Source organism: Spea bombifrons, chromosome 4, assembly GCF_027358695.1.
Source record: "Spea bombifrons isolate aSpeBom1 chromosome 4, aSpeBom1.2.pri, whole genome shotgun sequence".
NCBI classification, from domain to species: Eukaryota; Metazoa; Chordata; class Amphibia; order Anura; family Pelobatidae; genus Spea; species Spea bombifrons.
In genome coordinates this window covers 80432723-80458316 of record NC_071090.1, presented here as the reverse complement: position 1 = coordinate 80458316, position 25594 = coordinate 80432723, and the positions used below count along the sequence as shown (strand labels likewise).

At 36.1% G+C, this 25594-nt stretch overlaps 1 protein-coding gene across 1 annotated transcript in view; it reads left to right on the top strand.

The window, feature by feature from the left end:
* UNC13C (unc-13 homolog C) overlaps nucleotides 1–24978 on the top strand; it is a 208279-nt gene extending 183301 nt beyond the window's left edge. Inside the window, exons 29-33 of the mRNA XM_053462529.1 lie at nucleotides 3037–3117; nucleotides 6524–6671; nucleotides 17635–17727; nucleotides 17929–18088; nucleotides 23445–24978. Coding sequence (XP_053318504.1) covers nucleotides 3037–3117; nucleotides 6524–6671; nucleotides 17635–17727; nucleotides 17929–18088; nucleotides 23445–23727 — 765 coding nt within the window. The 3' untranslated portion in view covers nucleotides 23728–24978. The remainder of the gene's footprint in view (nucleotides 1–3036; nucleotides 3118–6523; nucleotides 6672–17634; nucleotides 17728–17928; nucleotides 18089–23444) is intronic.
* Nucleotides 24979–25594: the final 616 nt, after the last annotated feature.

The following is a 25594-nucleotide window of genomic DNA, read 5'->3' as shown; positions in this document are numbered from 1 at the left end:
CACATTAAATTAGGCTGTTAGTAGCCCTAACCTTCTGTGAGAACTTTAATATGCATTCTTTCAAAACGAAAACAATTTGGGCACTGAAAGCTTAAGCTTTAAATCAGTGGTAGTACAGTACCAATAAATCAATGAGAGTATTCCTTTCACTAAATAAAGAAAGAAAAAGTGATGAAAGACACTTAAATCAAGTTAATCAATGTAAACAGGAGAGAAAAGTAACTAATATATGTCGCTCACACTAAGTACAAAACTTCTAGTGTACAATATAGTCAATTCAGTTAAAAATGTATAACACACATTTATATTGTGATTATAACCACAATAGTGCTCTATAAACTAAAACAACTGTATACTTATATTACTCCAATGTAGGATCTCCAATTGTTGCAAGGTATATGCTTAAAATAAAGATAAAACAGACAAAAAGATCATAATGTTCTCTGTGTGCCTACATTGGAATCATATAAGTATATATATATTGTTTTATTTATTTAGCACGTTTGTGATGTAATCACAATAGAATTTTGTGTGCTAAACTTAATTTAAAATTTTTCCTGTCACTGGTTGAAAGCTTAAGCAATCAATCAGTGGCAGGAAAGTACACTCATTGAAATTAATGGGAAAACTTTACACATGGATGTTGGGGTCTAAACAGACCCCTCCATGGAGTGTTTTTTCAAAGCCAGCACAGGAGCTGACTGGCGGTGCGTACATCATGTGCAGGGACGAGGATTTGATCGGTGGGAAAAAGGCAAAATGCATTTGGGAGGATTCTGCAGAATCCCCTGATGCACTGAAAATGGACCACATAGAAAATTATCATATGCATTAAAGTACAAGTGATCACTTGTTTTATAATATTCCTTTCACAGCAATTCAAAGTTATGTGTACTACAGTACAAATTGCAGTTCAGAAGAACACATGGCTTCCTCATAGGAGAAGCTTGTTTTCTGTCAGTAGTACATCCAATTTGTTGGACTGATTTCTTATGCAAATAGAACAAAACACGGCATAGATTACAAATGAACAGGTTTCGGTTTTAACTCACAAAAGGCAACACTTAAGATGGTCTGTAAGTAACTTTGTAGAGTAGAGTTTGTCTAGTTGGTTACACGAGGGGAAACAGAATGACTGCCTCAGTGGGTGTACTTGAGCTACTGTCCTAGACCACAGTCCTGTGGCTTCATTGGCTGGTTTCTGGGACATCAGAGGCCTCTTCCTCAGTAGGAAAAGTTGTTGGATACACTGCTTCACTTGAAAAATTCTAATGATAAAAAAGAAGTTTATTCCAGCTGTACCTTTAGATTATACTCTCCTAAAATGTAGATCTGTAGCAGACTGATCTATAATTCAGATACCTACAAAACTGCATATGCATCATAATATTAACTAGGGTTAGCTTGGCAACCAACTGCTCTGTTTAACGTCTATCTCTCATTCTGCCAACGTACGCGCACACATAATTTTATTCCGATCTTCAGCAGAACCAGAAATGGCATTATATAGTAATATTTCTTTCATCCACCATGGCCCTGTGCTTAGACGTTCACTAAAGAGCTATTGTTCATTAAAATAGCGTTTGTTCCTTTTGTAATAAGAAAAGGTTATTTACAAAATGCCCTTGCAGCTTTTAAAAGATAGTTTTTGTACTTTTCTGCTCATGACATTGAAAGTAGACAGGGAACCCAAACAGACTAAGAAAAATGTTTGCTCACACTGCGTACTTGGTCACCAGTAGGTAGATGGAAGTTGACACCTTTTTTGGGCCAACATAGAAAAATGATCATGTGTCACTCATGTGATTTTCTCTTGGGGTAATACAGCCATGTCCGTTGCAATGCGATCCTATCTCAACCGGCTCTAAGGTGACAATACATCTATTGGATTAGGTGTACTGTAGCTAAAGGAGTGAGAGTTCATTGTTGGGCTTCTACTTCTATGTTCTGTTGAAATATATAATTCTATTAGAATTAAACTACCTGGCAATACTTTCTATTAAATATAAAAAATAGAAACACTTTGAAAAATGCACAATTTGGCAAGAAATGTAAAACTGATGAGTATTCAGTGTATTGTTTCCAAAACATTGCCCATGTGCGGCTTACCTGCTGATGGCAATTATAGAGAAGTTGCTTCTAACCATATCTGCTGGGATAGAAAACCTCATAGAATAATTGGCATTGCATTGCACAAGGTTCGATATTAACAGTACTTACCTGTGGGTGATGAAGTGTTTATAGCATTTCCAAAGGCTGTTTTAAGCTGTTTATGTGATTAATTTCCTTCTCTGTTCTCTAGCAACTGTAAAGCAGAATACGCAACAGGTTTTTTTTTTCGTTTGTTTCATTGCCAAAAGGACACTTGACTTTTACTGGCAGTGTGCACTTTCGCTCAAACGGTCCATTTATAAAGCCATATGAAACACCGAAAACATATCACAGCAGAAGTAACAGTAATTTTGTTTGGCAGCTCTTACTTTTTCATAGATGTACATAAAATTCAAATACATAATATGTTTTGATCTTCCCTCATAGTGCCAGGCCTTTCAAAGAATATAAAATTTTACATTCCATCATAAATAAACAGATCTGCTGTCTTCCTGCATCATGTATTTTGCAGTTTAGTATGCCAAATGAACTTGACACATCATATAGGTAACCTAAGTCACAATTACTCCGGTACACACAATATCATGATACAAGCAATGGGGGAGCAGTGACCTTAACGTCCAATTTTTCTTCCCCTTGTCACTACTCCTTTAAAGAACAAATATGGTTTCAACAATTCAACCTGATTACTATTAAAAATAAAAAATTACCACCAATTTTCACTACAAATGTAGTGATTAGGACTATTAACACTGGCCCCTAAAAACCAAAGGTTGGCTACACATGTAATATTATTCACGTTCTAGGAATTATATGTCATTAAATACTTGTTTTGGTAGTATTATAATTTCAGTTCTAGATATTTTATATGACTGCATTTTTGTAGATGTGCAAGACATTTAAAACGTAATCCTTTAATTCCAGGATCATGTAATCCGAGAAGAAGCCAGAAGCCTTACACCACGGCAGTGCTCAATCATGGAAGTTGTGCTAGCCACGATTAAGGTATACTGGACCTCCAATTCATTATTAACATCTTACACATTAAAACTGGTGTTTCGGCAGGTAGATATTACCATGAATATATAACCTAAAGGCTAAAGCATTTTTTAGTACTTGATCAGAATGATGTGACTTATAAGATCCATTTTATTACACAAGTAGAAATGGCTTCAGGGAACAATATACTTTGAGGTTTCTCCACAATGAAGAATTTATACACCCAAATTCATCACTTTGTTGTGAAAGGGTTTTTATGTGATTCTTCTTATTTTAGGATGCAAGAAATACAAGCATGTATTCAACATACTATATATATAGAAGTCTTCGCCCAGAGTGGTCTCCCACTTACCTGTGTAAATGTGAATGCGGACAATCTTGTCCTTTAGAGTGCAGCCATATTCTGCAAAGAGTATAGTGTACAGCTGTGTTTATTCAGCAGACTGCCACATGCATTTCATTTACTGTCCGCTCGCAGCTTTTAATACCTAGCCTGTTGATCTTAATAAATTATTCACTAAACTATGAGTTGTGATGAAATATTGTACGTGTGGACAAGATGTTCTCCACGAGCTCCAGTATAGAAGCATGGAAGTTTACATAGGGCACCAGCCCATCCGGCATGTGTTCAGTTTGCTTGATAGTCAGGCTTGAATGTAATAAGTACTAATATCAGTAGTATCTCAAAAGGTTGGCCCTGTCCCTCCATAATACGTTGTTAAATAGATAAACTCATTTACTAAATAAGCCCAAATGACTTTATATGTAGCAGATTATGAAATGGATGAAAAAAGAGGTAATATTGCCCCTTTTACTGTAGAGAAATTGAGAAGGAGACTTCATTAAATTGTGTCATATGTTGACAGTGGGACCAGAGGTCCTCTTTGGATGGCAAGAAATTTAGTGTGCATTTTCTGTAAGCACCCCAACAAAAGTAGAGATCTGGCAACCTACCTTGGTCACCATGCAAGGAATGCCCCTGCTTCCCTCATTTCCAAGAGAGCGTTTTCATTAATACAAAAATGATGTTCTGCACTTTTAAATGCATAGTAAAGTCACGTGCTGGAAGATTACAAATGTCAGTTGTATAGATTTGGAATGTAGCACACGGAGTGACATTTTGTCTCAATGTAAGAGCAATCTTTCTCCTCTTCCTCATTAAGCATTTAGATGTAGCTCATGCTTGGTGACATTTAACAGCTGAAACCAAAAAGGCAGGTGACAGATTTTCTTTACATTAGCTACTTTGTTTTTTCTGTTTAATAGAGGTGTATGTTATAGAGTTACACATAAATATAAATCATAGTCGGTTGTTGTTTCTCATTGCGATGCCTTATGCATTTAACGTGTAACCAATCTATAAAGCGTAATCTGCATAAAACCAATTTATATATACCTTCACATAGAAAACATCATATTATATTTTATTCTAACACTAGACTAATGCAAAAAATGGTTGTTTGAACGGAGGTGTAGGAAGCAACACAAACCGTGCCAGGAATCTCTCCTATCTGGCTTGAAGGTAGAATCTTTGGGATGGGTGTGGCGGTCGCGCCTAAGGGTATGCTGGCTGTTAGGGTCTTCCAATATAACCAGGGGATGGAGATATGTAAAATGAAGAAAAAAATAAAAATAGTGCAGCATGTCTTATGGAGCCAAGGTGAATAATTATAAATAATAATAGCATGGGCAGTATAATCCCCGCCTGTGGATGTTCTTGTGAGTGTAGCTTCTTCTGATGATAGACTTAGGTCACAGGTTTTTAGAGTGGATACGTAGAGACATAAATGATACAAGACCTAGTGTACACTGTGGTAATGGGATAGGCTTTAAAGAAATTAAAAAGTACTCACATTTGTGAGAGTAAATAAAGGTTGCTCAATCCTCATCAGCCTCACTTCCTCTCATAGCTCTCCCTTTCCTCCTATCACAGTTCTCCCCTCCCTCACAGTTCTCCTCCGATTCCTAGCGCTCCCTCTATCCCAGGTCTCTCTTACCTCACACAAATACGGGATCACTTAACGTGTTACGTGACCCCTCCGGACACCCTGGTTACTAGGGCGCCTAGGTGAGAGCGAAGGGCTTTCCTGAGCACAAGGATCGAGACAACCTTTGCCCTATACAAAGAACGGCCCCGGTTATAGGGCTCAGATGAATATATAGTTGTAAAATGTATAAAGTGAGTTCCAGTCAGTAGACCCATTTACTCACGCTGTAGGAAGAACAAATCAATCTCTCTGCCTTTGTATTTCTATTGAATCACTGCCTCAGATCTTTATGTGTTCTGTGCTAGAAATCTCAGAATACAAATATATAAGACCGTGATGCTATAAGAAATATTCCATACTCTGTGTTTCAATGGGAATTCTATGGTGTATCATTTGAAAGGTTTCATACTGCCAGAGCTGCTGATGCCTGCAGCTGTGAACCTTGTAGGGTTTTAGAGCTATGCTGGGACAATTTCATGTTCTTTTTCTATTAGTCAGCTCTGTGCTGAAGCAACACGCCAGGGTGCAGGGAGGTTATTGCTCATTCATCATTGCTCAGATGTAAAGGGAATAAACACACAGAATATGATGTCATATCCAACACCCTCTTTTTAATAAACAATGGTGCACAAACAGCTGAATGGTACACAATAGAAAGTTAATTTATGTATAGTATTGTACATATGTAGTTTAACAATGACATGGAAATGTAAAACAATAATCCAAATTTAGAAAACAATTGATTTATGCATCGAGGAAGATTTTTTTTGGACCATATGAAACAATGTAAAGTTTTATAACCTTTCTGGAAGTCAGAGGCATCTTCCTAAAGTGGAATGGCAGATTAAATAGTGGGGAGTCCTAAATACATTAAGCATGAATAGAAAGACAGTGGTGTAGGGGATTAACACAAAATGATAATCCATAGGAAGTGTGGATTCATAAAATGAACTATGAGATGAGATTAGTGGAGCAGCAGAGGTTGTCTGTGCATATTGTAGGCTGCCAGAGAGGAGGATCCAGGTCCCCTGCAGCGCTTTGTGGATCTGGATTTTAGTCTTGTAGTGAGACCTCTATTTGAGGTCTGATTATAAGGTGACCTCGAATATAAGATGAGGGGTATTTTTCAGAGCATTTGCTTTGTCTTATAATCGAGCAAATACGGTAAATAAAGCAATGTCTAAAATATTGGTTTCTATGAGAAACATAGAATTTGAATTTTGAAAACATAAGCACACCAAACTACACTTGATAGGCCTACAAATAAGGCACAAATCTACTTTTAAGTAAATATGTTGAAAGGTAATTATTATAACACTTTATACTTTACACTTTATGGTGGATTTTCTCCTCTTAATGGTCTATGTATTGATTGGTTCCTCGTTAATAACATTGTCCATGCCTGATCTATGTTTTTGCTGTAGCAATATTTTCATGCTGGAGGAAGTGGTTTAAAAAAGAATTATTTGGAGAAAAGCCCAGAGTTACAGTCTCTGAAATATGCTCTCAGCCTTTATACCCAAACTACTGATGCTTTGATAAAGAAGTTTGTAGACACGCAGTCTTCTCAAGGTAAGTACTCCATATTTATATTCAGTGTAATGAATAGTTTGTTTGTTCCATGAATTTGAGATATGGAGGAAAACAGACATTATTTAAATCAAAGAAGTGAACTACATATACATTTGGCATTCCTCTATTTTAGTGTATTTTCTTTAGTCATAAAATTGTTTAAAAAAATCATATTTTCTCTGAATAATGTTGTTTGGAGACATTGGAATAGTGCAAATGCATAGATGGGACTCTCATGAATCACTATATGCATTTGCATGCAAAAACCCCCCATCAACATTATTTGAAAGGTGACACTCAGCGACCATATGTAATGTATTAACATGCATATAAGCCCTGTAAATACTGACAAGAGACGGAAAGTGCTTTGCTTACAGAACATTATATAATTATTTAAGAATGATGTTGAAAACACTTTGGTGATGTTTTTTTGTTTGGGTAATAGCAGTGACTGCTCACATGTCAATCTCTGTGTCAGGCTAGATGTGAATTACTATTATTATTTATAACGTGTCAACAAGTTATGCTTAAGTGAACAATGTGTTGGGATTATAAACAAGCTGACATACAGTGAACACAGCATAATGGTATAATGACAACCCTGCTGGTAAAAGCTAGTGAATAGAAGCTATTAGTTAACACAAGATGTACTAGTCCTGCTGTATCCATCGCTATATCATAATGTTATCCCCCTGTATACCTATACAGAAACCCTACCCAGACTGCTACTTTAGACTTTAACCTTTGCTATACCTACCAGGGTGTTCTAATACTTGGTTAAGCTCAGAAATAAATGTTTGTTTGTTTTTGTACGATATGGGTGCTTTTGGATCTCTTTTACAAACACTAATTACACCGTTTCATTGGTTTATATGGCGAGAAGCCACTTTGCTCCAATGTCACATTTTAACCCTCTTAGAATGCAATACACAATGTTACATACCCATGACCATAACATCCTTGTTCTTAAAACATTCATAAAGCGAGGAAATGTAAAATTAATTCAATTACATATTTTGATATGTGACAAAGTACTTTGGGCTTTGGAGCTTTTTCACCTGAGAAATATTTCAAAATGCCCATTACATTCTTTTAGATGAGCTAAAGACATACAAAACAAGGGCCCGCAAGGCTGCTAAATAGTAAGTTGTTTCAAGAACTGGTATTCATTTACTAAATCAAACAAAGCTTGTTACCGACTGGTTTATCTCTTTTGTTAAAGTTTTTATATGATTTCCACACAGGCTTGCATGATTACCCAATAAACTACGTAAAGTATGTGTATGGTGGGTACACCTGTGCTCATGATGTAAAGAAGTAACCATCATCATACCACTTAAAATAAAAATGAGGAATAGCTCGATATCCCTCATCTAACCTCCCTTACATATAACTTGTGAGGATTGCTTATCTGTTATAGTCCAGAGGTATGAGAAAGGGCTCTATGCCTCTTTCAGGAAACAAGAATTCAGAGCATACCCCGCTTAGCCATATCGTGTGACGGAACCCCCAATATTCATACCTTAGGTGTTTTTTAAATGCTACTCACTTTGTTTATGCTGAATTCTTGTTGAGTTTACATGCATATGCATGTATGCACACATGGCAGGTTTTCACTTGCCTAGAGCACAACTGTACAAGGGTGCTGTGGAAGGCTGAATGGTAGGACCTTCTCCATTGTCCCTTATACCAAGTTTCTGTCTATGTTCCACACTTTCCTCCAAATCATCCCTGTTTAGGGGGATAGTCCCTCTTTTTGGCATAATGTCCCTGATTACCTGTAGCTTAGAATGTAAGTATGAGCGTACCACACACCTAAATGACACAATAATTTGTACAGAACAAAATGCATTATTCATTACACAGTTACACAGATAGCAGTGTCCCATAAAAAGCCCCTGTTCATTAGTCTCTAACCACACCTAAAATAAAGTTGTCCCTATTTGACCATTGCAAATTATTGTCAATGTACCTAGATACCTTATTGTGAAACAATTCAAACAGTTAAATGGGGGGGGGCACTTTATGAAATAGACGTCAGTATATGTAAGGTATAGTGTTATCCCTAGACCCATATTAAAAATCAAGAAGCACAAAATCCAGGCATATATACAAATGTAAAGTGGTTTATTAACTAACGCCAGGGTTTGCAGATGACTTGAAATACTCCAACTCACCGTCTTTACTATGCGGTATGAAAGACCAACTGCAGTGAGTTATGCAAAAAATGTTGTGCTGGTCCTACATAAGTTAATGTAGAGAGAGTCACCCAGCTATTAAACTGTGCAGTATGCAAGGACAAATCGTGTCAGAGAAAACCCACCAGGCGTTTACATTTATGAGCATCTATGAATGAGGCAACATTGTATTCATAACTGGTCTCAAAAGCGATTTATTATATACCTAAAGGGACTCTGCTACACATGTGTGTTTATCTTACCTGCCGCAGTGAACTTTTAAATAAGAAAATGCAATTAGACTTGTCTGCAACAAACACGACATCTGGCTGCTGAATAACACTTTTATTGTATCTTCAGTGCTCTGATAATCCAGAGCAACCTCTATTTGCCATTAGACATAAAGCAACTTTCCCTGAACTGTATGTGACAGGGGAAAGAGATAGCAAGCGACATGCAGGTGACCTTAGCTTCACGAGCCGTAGCATAAGCGCTAGTAGCCCTGTGTCTGAAGTGTGTCTGACATAGCGGCAGGCACAGATACTGCATACTGATTTCAGTAAGGATCATCCTCATGCCATGAAATCCTCTCTAGAAAAATAGTACAATGGTAGGTGATACAAGTCATTTAATCTCCTTTCAGAAAAACCATGAGAAATGAGAAAAAGCCTTTAAAATCTGCTGACATCTCGCAGTTTAATTTACAGCGTTTCCTGCTCAATGACATTTCCCTGTGGAAAATAATGGTCCACTTGTTGGATAAGTAGCATAACAAGCACTATGAAATGGAGCAATAACCATTGATGAAATAAGCAGTCTTAACATTCCCCCTCACTGATACCTGCTGTTTCTGAAACCTAGAGGAAATTGAATAAACCTTCATAAAGAAATAGAGTTTACAGAACACATCTAGAATCTAGAATAAGGACTAGAGTAAGACTTTGAGAGAAACCCTTTCTGATTTCCGAGGGGGTCACACTATTGATTCTGTCACTGTAATATATTTTATAAAAACAGATATAGAACAAATTTGGGACTCTGCAATAAATCAAACCAGATATTTTGTTTTAGAAAGCTGTTGCCAATGAAAGCTCATCTCTTGTGGATTTATATCGCAAGGTAAATCTTTGATTTTTCGTTATGTCTCATCTGCAGTTATTAATGTGAAAACATAGACCATCCTTTTAATTCCAAAAATGAATATATAAATATGAATATATTTGTGTTTTTTCAGTAAATCCCACACTTTAGCCACACGTAGTCTGTTTTGTTTTTGTGTACGAGGTGATTGTGACCTTGCTCTGTGACCACACAGAGTGTATGCACTAGTTGGAATAGTCACAGGTCTACGTGTTAGTTGTCCATTTAGATGTGTTAACAATTGTATTGGATTTAGGTCATTAGGTTATTCTCATAATTTGGAAAGATGTATTGAAAACAGGGTTTTTAATTGTCAACCCAAGTGAGAATCCTGGAAAATGGCCATTTAATGTAGTGATACAAAAACACAATTTGTACATAGCTAACTAAACCCCTTAAGGACAATGGGCGGTCCCAAAATCCATTGAAAACAATGCATTTTGAGCCCGTACATGTATGGGCTTTGTCATTAAGGGGTTAAATACTTAAATATGCTTTCTGGTTTGAGTAGAAGCAATATCTTCATGCATTGGCCTTCATACAATGCGCATTTAATGTGAAATTTGGGCTTGAAGGCTCCTTTAATGTACAGTTGAACATTACAATGTTTTTGGTTTTATCAAAGAAATTAGAAAAATCTATGTCAATACAATGGAATACAACAATCTCCAGAGCATTTTTATATAAGAGCCCTTTATAGTTTAGCACATTAAATTGCACTGCGTAGTAGTTTATTTGGAAAGTCTTTCTTATAAAACTCAGTTCATTTTAAATCATACATTTGGTACATTACTGAATAAGCTGTTTATAAATAAAAATAAAGACTGAATGCATTAAAATATCTTACATATATACCAAAGGAACAGAAATTGTATTTGTCAATTTAATGGTTTATCTCCTCTGTTGTTAACTTGCTGATTGTTGTTGATCGGCTCAAGCAGCCTCTGTAGTGGTGGTGGAGACCAGAGATAATTTATTAAATATGCTATAGATTTTTATTTCTGTGAGGCAAAAAAGCCCTTAATTTAGAAACAAAATATCACCAAAACAAGTTTAACGGGTTAAATAACAAAAATGCACAATCCTTGGGTAGATGTGATAAATTAATTCAGTCTTGCTAAAAGGGAAAGTCGACGGTTCCTTCAATATGAGTATTACAAGATAGCTTACCTGCCAATTCAGTTATCTAGATATATTGCTTTAGGGAGTTAACTGAGACATACTATGCAACTCCAAATGTGTATTAGAACAACAATACACATTTATAACTGAGACTGACCCTCTGATCTAAAAATAAATCAGGATTATTGATTATGTAGCACCAAAATATATTATCAAGGGAATCGTGCCAGACTTAAACGTAACAGTTTAACTATTATATCAAAGAAGCAAAAAAATACAAGGATATCTTCCAAATTGTTTTTTTTTTTTTTTTTTGGAAAACACACTTATCTGAATTGTGAGTGATATTTAAACTGTAGCAAACTATAATTTGGCTTTAACTACACAGCTACAGATGTATATATATCTAAAATGTTTACTAAACAGTTCAAGCTAAATTAAATAAAGGATTTGTTGCAGCAAATAAGCCCAAATCTGAATTTGTTGCATATTAAGGAATTTTAAATAAAGCTTGTCACTTTCAGAGGAAGAAACAATAAAAAGCATACCCATATTAGTTTTATCTTTCATTAACAAAACCGCTATTATTATGCGTCGCAAAAAGAGCCCTTAATCACTTCTTTCTTGTACGGTATTAGCATAATGTCAAGGCTTCGCAAAATCTATTTGGATATGAATGGTACAGAAAAGAATAAATGAAAACATAGTGAGCTTGTAGTAAAGGTCTTAATCTTAATTGCTTAGACTTTACATTGTCAGCCTCTCACCAATACCATCTCTGTGCATATAATGAGATGTTTGGACATCAGTAAACAGTCCAGTTCTTCAGCACATGGCCTGAGTAAGATTCCACAAGATGTGTGGTTTCTTTTAGTTCTTATCTAATAGCATTTTATGTATTCTTCGTTATAACCTTGGTCACATCCCAACAGCATCCCTCTCAACAGCTCCTGTCCCTCTTACCCGGGTAAATAACTCAATGTCCTGCTTTTGTGGACAGTGATGTTTGTGGGCCAGTTGGAGAGGTCATCTGATCTCAATTGTTCAAGGAACTGAAAAATCAATGGAGTCTGTGCTGTTACAGCTCCCATGTGGCCACTTTACAATGCTCAGCGGCTGGCTCCACAAGCTGGCTGTTTACGCAAGGCGGGCAGGTGGCCATGCCTCTGGTCCATTCCCAAATCTTGTCACACCCCCAAACACAGGTGTCCTAATTTAGATACCTGAAATGTTGGTGATAACCGTTCTAGAATCGCTTTACACTGTTACATTCAACCTACCATTTTGAAATGCTACTCCTAAACCCACAAATTGGTATTCTCTGTTTATCAGCCTTTGACATCATATATGTTTTTATTTTGCTTACATATAGACATGGTTAAAAAAACAAAAGCATGAGCACATTGAGTTCATTCTTTCCAAGATATCCCTAAATACACCTCATAATTAAAATCTCTATTATCTCTGTTATTTTTTCTACAGCCATTCCTGTCATTGTGCTATTTTTGTGGAGGTGTGTGTGTGTGTGTAAATCTAGGTGTGCATCAGTTCAATGAAAAGTTGAATAAGTAAATACCGAAGTTACATTTTAATAATTCGAGCATCTGTTTTGTCACGTTGGAAGGCAGAAGAATATCTCTACATTTTTGAAGTGAAAGGTGTAACATTATCTTTCTTGAATAAAATTGCATATCTGTGTTGCCAGGGGAGCCAAATAACTCATGCAAGATCGTTGATATGAGCCATAGCAAGCTGCACACCCAAACTCCATAAAAAAATGTGATATATATATGTTTTACAAATCTGGCTGTTTGGTACCATGGCAACAGCTGAAAACATGTAAAATTATTAGATCAGCTTGTCAACAAAACAAGGAAAAATGTCAAAGGCCTGTTAACAAGCTGGGATCAGTCCTGTGATGTCACAGCTTCCCCTTGTTGGTCTTGTTGACGCATTGTTATGGAAGAGCTTACACACTGAAATGATGCATTTATAATCTAAAACTTACTGTGTCTAAGAGACCATGTAGGTGTTTTGTACTATAGTTTACTTTCAGGAAAATAATGGAAACAAAAAGTATTGTTTATTAGATCCCGCAGTATCCACATCTGGACAATCGGGTGAAATATGTTGAATATCTAACGTTTAAAAAAAATGACTCATTTGTCAGATTTCCTGTTTTGAAAATGCACTTCTTATATCCCATTGTATATTGCCATCAACATATTCAACTGGCAACCAAGAATCCGTTTTCCTTAAAGCAAATATCTGTCAGTCAGATTAACCCATCTGCACTTATACACATATCATTGTTAAACAACTGTTCCCTTAAAACCCCTTGAAACAGAATTCCAACAGATGGCTAAGAAATAAAGCTTTAGGAAAATGGGGAAGCATAGCAAGTTTTGCAAACAGGATGCATTAAAATACCAAATCATCAGCCATAAAAAAAATTAAAAGCAAAGATGTAGAGAGTAGATTATGTCTGTATGGCTGTCTGAACAGAGTAATTTGTTGCAAAATAAAGAAACCTTATCAAGATGTGAGATGAGTATGCAATGCAGGTCTTCCTGAGGACCTGGACCTCTGTGCCTTTACTGTTCCCCTGGCCATCTCACCTGCCTCCTCTGAATATCTTCACACATATCCCATTTGATGTGGAATTCTTTAGTGTGTAAGCATCTGTCATCAGAGGTGGATTAAGATGTTGTTGTGTCCTAAACAAAGACCACAATTGGGATCCCCCATTCCTCCTTTAGTTACACTTAACCTGCATGATGGGGGGGTGAGGGTCTGATCAGCATGATGATGCTCATAGACCCTTTGAAGGTGAAACCAATGACATTTTCTGCTAACGGTTACTTTATTTATTATCAAATGTGACTTTTATTATCATGGCTTATTATTTGACAAAATTGGCGCAGTTCCAGGACTGCCATTTAGGTTTCAAGCCAAATGCATATATGGAGAGGAGGTACTCAAATCAACTTAGGGGAAGAATTTTGTGTTACACTACTAGATGCTTGCTGTGACTCCTAGAAGCCCCCATCTTACCCAATCCATACATCACATTGACATTTTTAGTATATCCTTTTAATCCTTATGTATTTCTGACATTATACTGTAAATGAAAAGTGTTAGTTGTTGGTTTAGAGAATCTGATAAAGTCCCCCTCATATCTAGCTGCCCAGGAAAGCTATACATGCACTTGACTCTCAACTAGTCTCAGCTGCTGAGGGACGTTAATGTCTCTAAATACCCAATAACTTGAAAATGATCACATTGTGCACACGCCAGCTGTCAGTTTTGAATTTGGTGAATGTACGATCAGAAAAGAAAACACCAAAACAATCCTTCATACTACATAAATAATTCTCACTTTTCTCAAGATCTCCTTCCTCTCCAATATATGACATATTTTTATTTTTAACTTGCTTCCCCAGATATGTCATGTTGCATGGAAACCAACTTCTCCTTGGCTTATAGCTTATGACAGTTGATTTTGCATACTACACATGCTTACTTGATTCTTGAAAATCATATTTGATGGATGATATATGTCACTAGGAAAACCAGCTAAATAGTTGTCTATTTGTTTCCAATGCACAGTTTTTTTTGTGTGCTACATAATTTACAAAGATACCATATATCCTGTAACTTTTTAAATACAGATTTTTTATCACAATTAATGAAATGGATATTACATCCTTGTTGAATAAAAAGAGGAAAAAAAAATACTCAACAATTCCAGTATTAAATGGCATCTTTATTGTACATCGTCAGGTTTTAAGAATCATTTTACAAACTTATACCGCTGGCACTAGTGATTCTATAGCTGTATATTTTATGTGTGTAAATTGCTCTGCTATGTTGCAGAGGATAACACCTTCAAATGCTCCACCAGACACAGCCAAATGTATATCAGCATGTAGTCTTATCATGAATGTGTGCTCTATGAACCTAGAAGTTGATGTTCCTCCTCTGTGAAATGAAAGCAAACATCCTGCCACAGTACCGCTGGCATGTTTAAATATTTCCCCTATTTTTTTTTTTAATATTTTTTATTATAGGTTCCTGAGTACCCTAAGTGTTAGCACACTAATTGACAGGGTGTATACCCAAATAAACAGCAGAACATTCAGGCTAGGTTTCCACTTGGGTTTTTGTCCTGCGTTTTTTTCTTGATGAAAAACGCCAGGAAAAACGCCAAGAAAACTGCCACTGCATTTACCTGCGTTTTGGCGTTTTTTCTGGAGTTTTTTCTGGCGTTTTAGCCTTTCTGTGGAAATTGCTTTTTTTGACTTTAGGCAGTTTTTCCAGCCTTTACAAGTTAGAAGTTTCACCCAGCTAAAAGGGATTAGGATAAATGGCAAGTATCTGCCCTCTCCTGATGTCATTTACTTGGTAGAGTTCTACTTAAACGCCTCGGCGGACCCTTTTGTCTCTTTTCTGTGGTTTGTAAGGCATGCTTTATTTCGAATGTCTGCTCCTCTGGGAAGATTGGCCCCAAATGATGGTGCAAATTGTTTGCTGTTGCTTTTGGAACGCAGGATCCAGTTGATGCGTTGGGTATGTTTGTTTGTAATGGCATGTTTGTTCCAAATGGTGTAAAATTCAATATGAACCAGTCCAGGACTTTGTTTTGTGTGAAACTGTTTGTTTTCAGCCTATTTCTCGTAGGACACACAGATACTGGGTCCATCCTCTGCATTGTAACTGTGGAAAAAACGCCATAAAAAACGCCAAGGCAATAAACCCACATGGCTTTTTCATGGCGTTTTTTCTCTCCCATAGACTTCTATTGGAGAAAAACGCCAAGATTTCCTTGCAAAAAACGCCAGAGTGTCAACATGCTGCGATTTTGAAAAACTGCCACAGAGCCCAAAAAAGCAGAAAAACGCCAAAGAGGACTGAAAAAACGCCAAACAGAAAAACGCCAAGTGGAAATGGCATTTTGCGATTTCCTATTGAAGAACAGCTAACATCTGGCTGCAGCGTTTTTTCACTAAAAAAACGCCAGGTGACGCTATTGGCGCTTTTATGGGCGTTTTTAGCAAAAAAAAAACAAGTGGAAACCTAGCCTCAGAAAAGCATTTGAAAGAGGTCTTATAGTATACCAACTCAATATAACTCAAATACTCCTTAATAGAATGATATGCCTGGATGTATGTATAAATTGGTGCATTTAATATACCTGGCCACACATATATAACCCATTATACATCCAGTGGGTAACAGGATTCCCTGAGTACAGATTATTATATTTTGGCCATGTCCGCCTCATTGAAAGTTAGACAGAGGCTTAAAACCTGCTGTTCTTGAAATGATGAAAATATTAATTCAAGGGCAATTAAAACCGCCATTGAAGTTAATGGCAGTTTTCATGTTCTAGTGACATTGCCAAGTTCGACTTATTCCAAGGTAATGAATTTCCCCCATAAGAGTGGAATGCTCACTGGTTATTGCGTGATTACATAGTGAAACTGTGCTGTACGGAACAGTTAAATGGAGCAGGAAACATAACAAGATTTGTACAGAAATACAATGGTCTCTAAAGTTAATATTATGCAGGAATTGAATTAACATTTGTTAAAAATCCGCAGATTGAACCTGGTCAGTTAAATTGCAGAATACCCATTTAGCAGATGTAGGCAATATAGCTGTGTCTGTTGCATTTGGCAGGCGGTGTAGGAGGGATGGAGTGCCAAGTACTTAACTAGTAATGGAAATACATTTTAAGGATTTCCTGGCTCATGTATGACATAGAGGTACAGGGCACACAATTTTCAAACCACTTTGGCTATTTCATCTGTTATTAACAATGCATTATGAAGGACTAGATTGGCATTATGAAAGAGAAACGTGTGGACCCCCATAATAAGTTCTGTCTCACTTCATCTTGCTGTTCAGGGGGTCAACTTTGTCATTCATCCCCATGATACACTCTTAGATTTAAATAAGACCAAATACACAAAAGTATACACAGTATACACAAAAGTTATTTCAATTCTAAAACCGAGGAGCACATCTCCAGTCCTCAAGGGATGCCAACAGGACAGAAGACTCAGAAGCTAACAATGTAATGGTTTAGAATAATAGGGCATACAAATCTGTGGTAGATAGGCACTTTATACATTTTTTTAAAAATCCTGAATAGCAAAATTTTAACAAACCTACATCATTTTTTAAAAAGGTTCTTATATTTCGTCATTTTTGGGGGGAGTTCTCACACATTTTTAAATCATGGCATCATTTGCAAAATGCTTAGCTTTACAGCATGTTCATTACTATTTTGGTTTTGAGCTTTCATAAAGGGAATAAAATGATTGTATTAAAAAAACATTTGGTTAATAAATGCATTTTCAACCAATAGAAACTATTAAGTATTGTTTGAAATAATAATTTAAAAAAATGTCCTGTTCCGGTTGGTTTTGAAAATGTCCACCATGGAACATGTTTGTGACTATCCCTGGTGATATTATAGCCTAATTATATAAGCATTCCTCTCTTTCCTCCTATTTTAGGTTTGTCCTTGGAGAACTCTGTAGGAGAAATCTCAGTTCAGGTGGACATATTCACACATCCTGGGAATGGAGAGCACAAAATTACAGCAAAAAGTAAGATTAGATTATTCTGGATGCATTCATTGAACTTCACCTGATGTCTGCATTCTTCAGTAGTCGATATTGCTTATTGCTTTCTGGAGGCAGAATATATTTTTCATAAGCTGAAAATGAAACCATAGTACATTTCAACACTTTTCAGTCATATTATGCATATTATTTCCCAAACTAATCTGATTTCTCATTTTATTGCAGTTGTGGCTCTGAACGGCTTGGTGTGGCAAACAACTGCTATGTTCCGACCATTCGTTGAAATCTATGTATTGGGTCCCAACCTCAGCGACAAAAAAAGGAAGTTTGGAACTAAAACCAAGAGCAATACATGGGCTCCAAAATACAATGAAACATTTCACTTGTAAGTCATGATTCAGATTTAAGCATTAATGCAAAACATCCTTACGTTTAGGAGCCCTGCAAATTATTTTGGCTCTGGCTGTCTCTATAGCTAGAGCCATTAAATCAACCTGGGAAAGGAGCAGGGTCTGTAGGTTTTATGCTGCCCATAACCTGTGACGTGGAATTCTATTAAGAAACCAAATGCTCACCCCATCAGTGTCCTTTAACAAATGCAAAGGTTACAGATTTCTTTTCTGTCTAAAGTATTATTTCCCATCTGTCACAAACAGAAGCCAGTAATTTATATTTTACACCTAGAAAATCATTATACCGTAATTAAAAGCAACCTGAAGGGGGCTCTAAAAATGTCCCTTGCACTGATAAGAGTATTTCTCTAGAGTATCGTGTCTAGTATTAGTATAGCTACCTTGAGGAAGAACAGGAGTTTTGGGGAATGTACAATTTTAGTACTTCAGGATTATAAAGTAAAAAATCTTTGTGAAAGTATACTTAGCCAAAAGTCATCATTTTCAGGATACGTTTGAATTAGATAGACTCTTGTATTGTGGCAAGTTTGGAGGAAATTGGTTAATATTTATGTTCTTAAGCTCCCCAAAAAATCTTAATGACACTCATTTGCAATGCGGGAAACCAAAATCCATAAAACTTCTAGGATAGAATTGTGAAGCAGTTGATTGACACATTAAGCTACATTAAGCTATTTTCGCATTGCATGTAGAATGTAGAATTTAGAATGTCACTAATTTGAAACAGGCAATTATTCACGTTTCAGTAAATTCAATAAATTTAATTAAAGCACACAATTATACCTTTCACATACCACAGTTCTGAAGTCAATGTACCTGTTCTTGCTTCTCCCACAGTACATGTACTTAATATAATTAATTTTCAATACTTTAATATATGTATTCAATCATTTTGCAACCTGCCTGACACCTCTTTACTCGTTTGAAATCTTTTCTTGGGAACTGTGCCTTTCAAATCTACTCAGCTACTGATTGTAAAACATTTACATTTTTACTGATTTTATTTTAACATTCTTAACATCATTTTTTAAGGAGTATATTTGCAAATACATTATAATAAATAATAATTAGCTTCAACCAAAACAAGTAGGGAATCAAATAGGCTACCAAATACAATAAATGCCTTCAAAATGGATCTGGATTTAGAAAACCAGAACATACAGGGCTATAAATGATAGAACAACATTAATATTTTAGAGCTTCTTGATCCAAGAAGAAATATGATTGCGCTTAAAGTAAAGAAAAAGTGGCAAAATAAAAAAAAAATGCTTACTTGAGGGGGGGGGGTGCATGTAGAGCCTTGTGAAAAGAGGAAGCAGTGTGATTTTCCTCACAACTGCGTAACCTCTTGCAGGAATCCTGGCTCTTCAAGAAGGTCCTGGGGAAAGATACATTCTTGAAGTTTACTTTGAGCCCCCAGAACCCACACTTTCTCGGGAAAGACAGGGCTTTGATAACCCTGGATGGGATATGACCTAGTTGGTTCAAAATAATGAATAGCCTGTTGTTACATAGAATTTCCATGTGTTTGCACCATAGTACTAGGCAAAGGGCCCTAGCTTGACATGTTTCTGTTGAAAAGTGTGGATCAGTTTCAGATGGCCTCTCCCACTCTTCCTATGCACCACAATTTAAAAAAAAACTATTGGAGAAATTGCAAACAATAGCCAGATAATGCCCAAATAGCTAGGTGGAATTAAATTTTCTCAACTGAGTAACCCCACTGGATGTCAAGATACAAAATACATTTTCAGGACTTTTACCTGAGCACAAAATTCAAGGCGATTCATAATCAACCAGCAAGATTATATACAGAAGTGCACTAAGAAAATTGTAGTATACACAAGACTGTCCCCCAATGCACAAAGCAAGGTCCATAAAGACATGGATGGATGAGCTTGGTGTGGAAGAACTTGACTGCCCCGCACAGAGCCCTGACCTCAACCTCAAAACTGAGATTGCGAGCCAGGCAATAGTGTATTTCCTGTCTACATTTCTAAGCATAAACTCCCAATTTTTTTTGTTGTTCTATCCTTGTATAAATTGTGTGTTGTTGCTAGTGGTAGTATCAGCTTGCAAATTGTTTGAAGTTGTGGATGAAACAAAATATATATTTCCTTCTGTGAATGTGTTATTAGCATACACAGACTATTTTCTTTTTTTTTGGGAGGGGGGTAATGTGGCCCTAGTAGGAGTAGTAGTAGTGGCCAATGCTTGTAGCATCATTAGTACTTAAGATTCTATTACTGAATTAACAGAGGTATGAAGTCATCTTTGTAAAGTACCTAGAGGATATACAGTATATTTTTGTAAAGTACATAGTTGTTCCTGAAGCTATTAAATGTGTATATTCTACATACGTTTTAAGTGAAAGTGTTTATAAACTGTTATTAGCTTTAATCATAATAAACACACACACAGTCAATTTTCAATCTATGTATTTATTTTTGTAAGTTGCATTAAAAAAAAAAAATATTTTTTTAGGTTCTATAAGATAGTAAGGGATCCCAAATTTTGCTTGTCTTTTTTGACTCTTATAACACTGTGCCCAGCTCCAAATCCGACAAAAAGCTGATATCAAATTTTGTATACGGTAAAGTGCCTGCTTCCAAAACAAGGCAGGCCATAACATACAGCCTGTCTCATTTAATCGTGCCTGTCCTGTCTTATTATCAACAATTATCTATGCAAATCTCATATTTCTATTACAGTATTTTGGCTCTGTTAAGTCTAATACTACTACCAAATCTACCCTTTTCTTATTGTATGAAGCCATGATGCAAATTATGAAAAACCATAAAATAAGGACTGCAGGTTCAGAATTAGCAGTCAAAAGACATTTGCTAGCCGCAGGACACTTGGCAGGGCCGTGGCTATGTTAACTTTATTTAAACTGAAAAAATGACTCTTATTACTGCATAGTTTCTGAGAAGCATGTGTTTATCCCAATGGAAATACCCAGAAGCAACCCATTCGCAATATGGTAAAATCACATGCAGATCTCGATCATATGAGCATGATGGATTTGGGAATCCAAATCACATTTTTGCATAATGTGCAGGATGGATTTTATTGTTTTTGTTTTAATCCAGATTGTCCACACTGCTCTCACTCAATTACTGCTTTTATTAATATTAAAACCTTTAAAAAATCAACAGCTCAAGGAACTTCATCTGCCTTATTTTTTAAAAACAAAAGCAAGTGTTTTTATGTCTAATTTTTTTTATGCAGCAATGTGCTTTTGTTTTCACTGCCAAAATTCTCGTTTCTTTAGGCTTTATTTATTACACTCCCTCCAGTTCCTACTGAATTTGCTGCACACAGCAGCATTTATTTATTTTCAGCTTTGCATTAATTTGCTATGTGATGATTGTCAGTGCGCAGGTTAATGTGACCTCTACTCATTGCCAGACAATAATAAGGAATAAACCATGAAACAAAAAAGTCCCCATGTATATAAACTACTTGCAGTTATAATGGTAATTCTAGCGGATATATTTAAAAAAGGATGTTACTGCATTTAGTAGGATTCCAGGAAGGGTTGTTAAAATGGCCACAACACAGTAGGTTAAAAAAAATAAAACATATCCACAGGTATGGATGACACATACAGTATAAGCATAAAAATAAAGGTGAACGTGAGCAGCCATTTTTAGCTTGGAGACCATTTAAGAGTACATACATGCAACAAACAAAAGGAAAAATAATTTTGGGAAGAACAGGACAATCGACTACTTGGCTTCCGTTCACTTGAAGAAAGAAAAAAAAAAGAAGCTGTGAATTAGAAAGACAAAACGTCACAGCTTAATTTGTTTTTTTGCGACCTGAGAAGTGAGAAGATAAAAATAGTAGTTGCATTGAATGAAACAGAAAAAGAAAATTAATCCGGATAACACTATTTTTTTTTATTTAAAAAAAATAGTACACGCATGCAACACACTGCAGATATTTTATGAAATCTGGATTAATATATATATTGTGACACAATACCCCTTCACTTTGGTACTCTGTCCGGGAATCCTTACTCACACACAGTCTTCCAGGCTGCAGAGACGGCTCAGACACGAGGAGGGTAAAATAAAAGGCTGGGCCTGTTTTATTTTGTCACCACAGGCATACAGAAAATCAAGAAATCAAAACAAAAAGCCTTGCTCTCGTGAGCACTAACTAATACAGGATTCTTAATCTAACTACAGTTGGGTGGCTTATCCGTTCCAACAAACAAAATAACAAAATTTGCATGTAATATTGGCAGCACTCAGTATTTTAGCAGCTCTCTCCCTCTCTCTCAGGGAGCCAAATGATCTCTCTCTTGCTCTCAGATCAGGAGGCTACTTAACTGCCTCTCCCATTAATTAGTGGAACCAGGTGAGTACTAGGAGAGTATCCGATAATCTCCGGACTGGATTCCCATCTGCTGGACTTCGGTTGCTCATAAACTGTGGAGTGGAGCACTGGCCCGCCCTACTCTCCAAATGCTCCACCCCAGGGACCCAAAACACACAAATAACAACAGATGTTAATAATTCCAATGTCAACAATACATCTCCCTGGGGCTAGTAAAACTATTGTGGGTAACCACCCTGCAAAATACAAGGGGATATATACACTCCCTCCATTATCATCCCCTGCTTTCTGTCACAATATATATATATATATATATATATATATATATATATATATATATATATATATATATATATATATATTTTTAAAATATGTTCAACTTTCGCAAATAAACAAATGTTTTTCAAAGTGACAGCATATAGCTTCATTACAGATATACACTTTTAAGTGTAAAAAAAAAAAAAAAACACAGGTTAAATGGGTTGTGTTACCCATGTTTCTCCTTAGGTGCTAAGTCCAGGCCTGGATTGTCAGCCTTGCAGGGTTTTTTTTCTCACATGACTCCTCCTAAACATTGGCATTCTAAAAACAATCCAAAATTGCTCAACTTTTCTTAAAACCAGTAAACGTCACCATTACGTAGCACCATTATTATAGGCCTGTGGGTTAGTATGCTTTAAATTCCCATGCCACTCCAGCCCTTTTTCCTGCGCACACTTAAATTATGCCTTCAAACATAAAATATTTGAAACATGTGATAACAAAATAAAGGACAGTGTGAATACGATAGAAAAGCATTCTTTTAAAAGAAAAATCATCATCACGTACCGAGACTCAATGTATCATTAGTAAAGAAGCAAATATTCCTTAAGGACATATTACATTTTTTATGAGTTAATACGCTTTTTCAAATACTGTTGAATGCAGAGAAAATTAAAATGTAGTCCTTGTATCTAATTCATTTTTTTTTTATCCATTCAGCATTCTGAGTAATGAAGATGGCCCAGGGGCATATGAGATTCACCTCTGTGTGAAGGATTACTGTTTTGCCAGAGAGGATCGCATTATAGGCATGACTGTTATCCAGCTGAAAAACATCGTGGACAAAGGAAATTGTGCCTCGTGGTATCCCCTGATTAAAAACATCTGCATGGACGAAACCGGCTTGACAATCTTGCGAATACTTTCTCAGAGGTCCAACGACGAAGTTGCGAAGGAGTTTGTAAAGCTGAAATCTGACATTCGGTCTCCAGAAGAAATCTAGAATGCTGGTAGAGCATGTGGCGCCACCTCTGCAAATTCTATATAAAGATTAACATTGGTACAGTGTTGTCATTTGAATAGTGTATGCATGTGAAAATCAGTGGGAATGTTTCTTTTAATATGTTTATGTGTTTGCTAGTACACAAGTACTATATTTGCAAGGTATGTTGAAGAAGATGACTCATTTTTTTGTACGACTGACATTGGGCAAGGACTGGTTCCCATAAAGTGCCAAAAATCTCCAGCCAACGACTTTGACGTAAACTCTTTTTGTTGGTGAAACAAAAAAAAAAATACCAATTCCACCTGGGTTGAATACTAAGGTATTGTTTTTATATCTTGTATCTGTTAAATAAATGTATGTCTCTGTGTAGTCTTTGATTGATTGAATTACCTCTTTTTCTCATTTTTGCAATCATTTTCTCTGTAAGAGGTTACGTATTTTTTAAAAAAGATGCATTATATGGTTTCTGTTCATTACCAAATTGGTTGTTATTTTGTCTAAATCATTTATCGATTTTTGTTTTCCCATAAAACCATGAAGCATGAAGGAATGGATGGGGCTATTTTTGCATAATATAGATCACCTTTCTGGTATATCACTGTGAAGACATACACTAAACAACGTTCTACAATTCCAAATTGAAATTGATATTGTTCTATACCATGTTCATCAGCGCCGTATCAATTCCTCCATAGTGCTCATGCGCAAGATATCTGTGCTCGTTAATAATTCATGTAGATTTGTCTGAAGGTTAAGGGATAACCGGAAATATTGCTCCTTGTCATTAATAGTATTGGCATATTTTCCATAAATTTTGCAGTATTTTTGTAACATGAAAAAAATGCCTTCTGCAGACCATCCCTAAATATAATTTCATGCATGTGTTTAAATCTGTTGATTGCTAAAGAGGTGTTCAGGTGCATTGATAAATTGCTTTCTCCTCTCTAAGGGTTAATTAAAAAAAAAAAAACATTTTATGAATACCAAGGATAATGGCATGGATGGTGTGATTCTAACTGGTGCTTGTTTTGGAAATTATGCTGTTTGTGTTATCACAAACAGAAATAAATGTTATGTTGTATACTTAGCTGACATAGCAGTTAAGTGTTTCTTTTTTAAGAAAAAAAAGTTTAAAAAATTCAATAGTTTGTACTTATGCAACATAAAAAATGTATTGCACTGAGGCAAAGTCATGTCTTGTAAATATATTTAGTGAGACATTGTAAAATAAAAGTCTGAAGAAACAGACTAGTTTCAATCTTATTTTTTTACTTAGAAGATGATATATACAGTACTAAAATAATTTTGCATGGAATCAATGTACGTATCAACAGCAGTAACTTACATGGGATCAATTTACACAGGACTGGATAGATTGTTTTAATATATGGTTTTATCTACAGGTAAGTTAAATGGTTTCATACTCGTTATAAATGCAGAAAAAGGTTTCTCCTACAAAAAGGGCAGTGTTTCTACTGGATAATGCATGACATTCAGGAACCGCTTAGGTGTTTCAATTGATCTCAAATCACCTGCATATTAACTTTTGGTTAATGCAACTGTATCATCTTCATAAGGAACCAAATAAATGTTCTTGCTTATTGGCATTCCCGTGAACTTTCCAGCGCATGCTACCCAGAGCTCTTCCACTTTTGAGGGAGAAACTTTGCGTGGTGGCAGGGCCTGGCAAGGGACCTCTCAAAAATGCCCACAAAAAGAAGTAACTAACCTGGGGACTTAAGGGAGCAGGGCTTCACCTGGAGATACCGGGTCGCACTAGCAGAGTATGTGCATTTCTCCACACTGTGCATCAGAACCACTATCTGCATAATCTGCATAGTATCAATTGATAAAGTGAAATCAA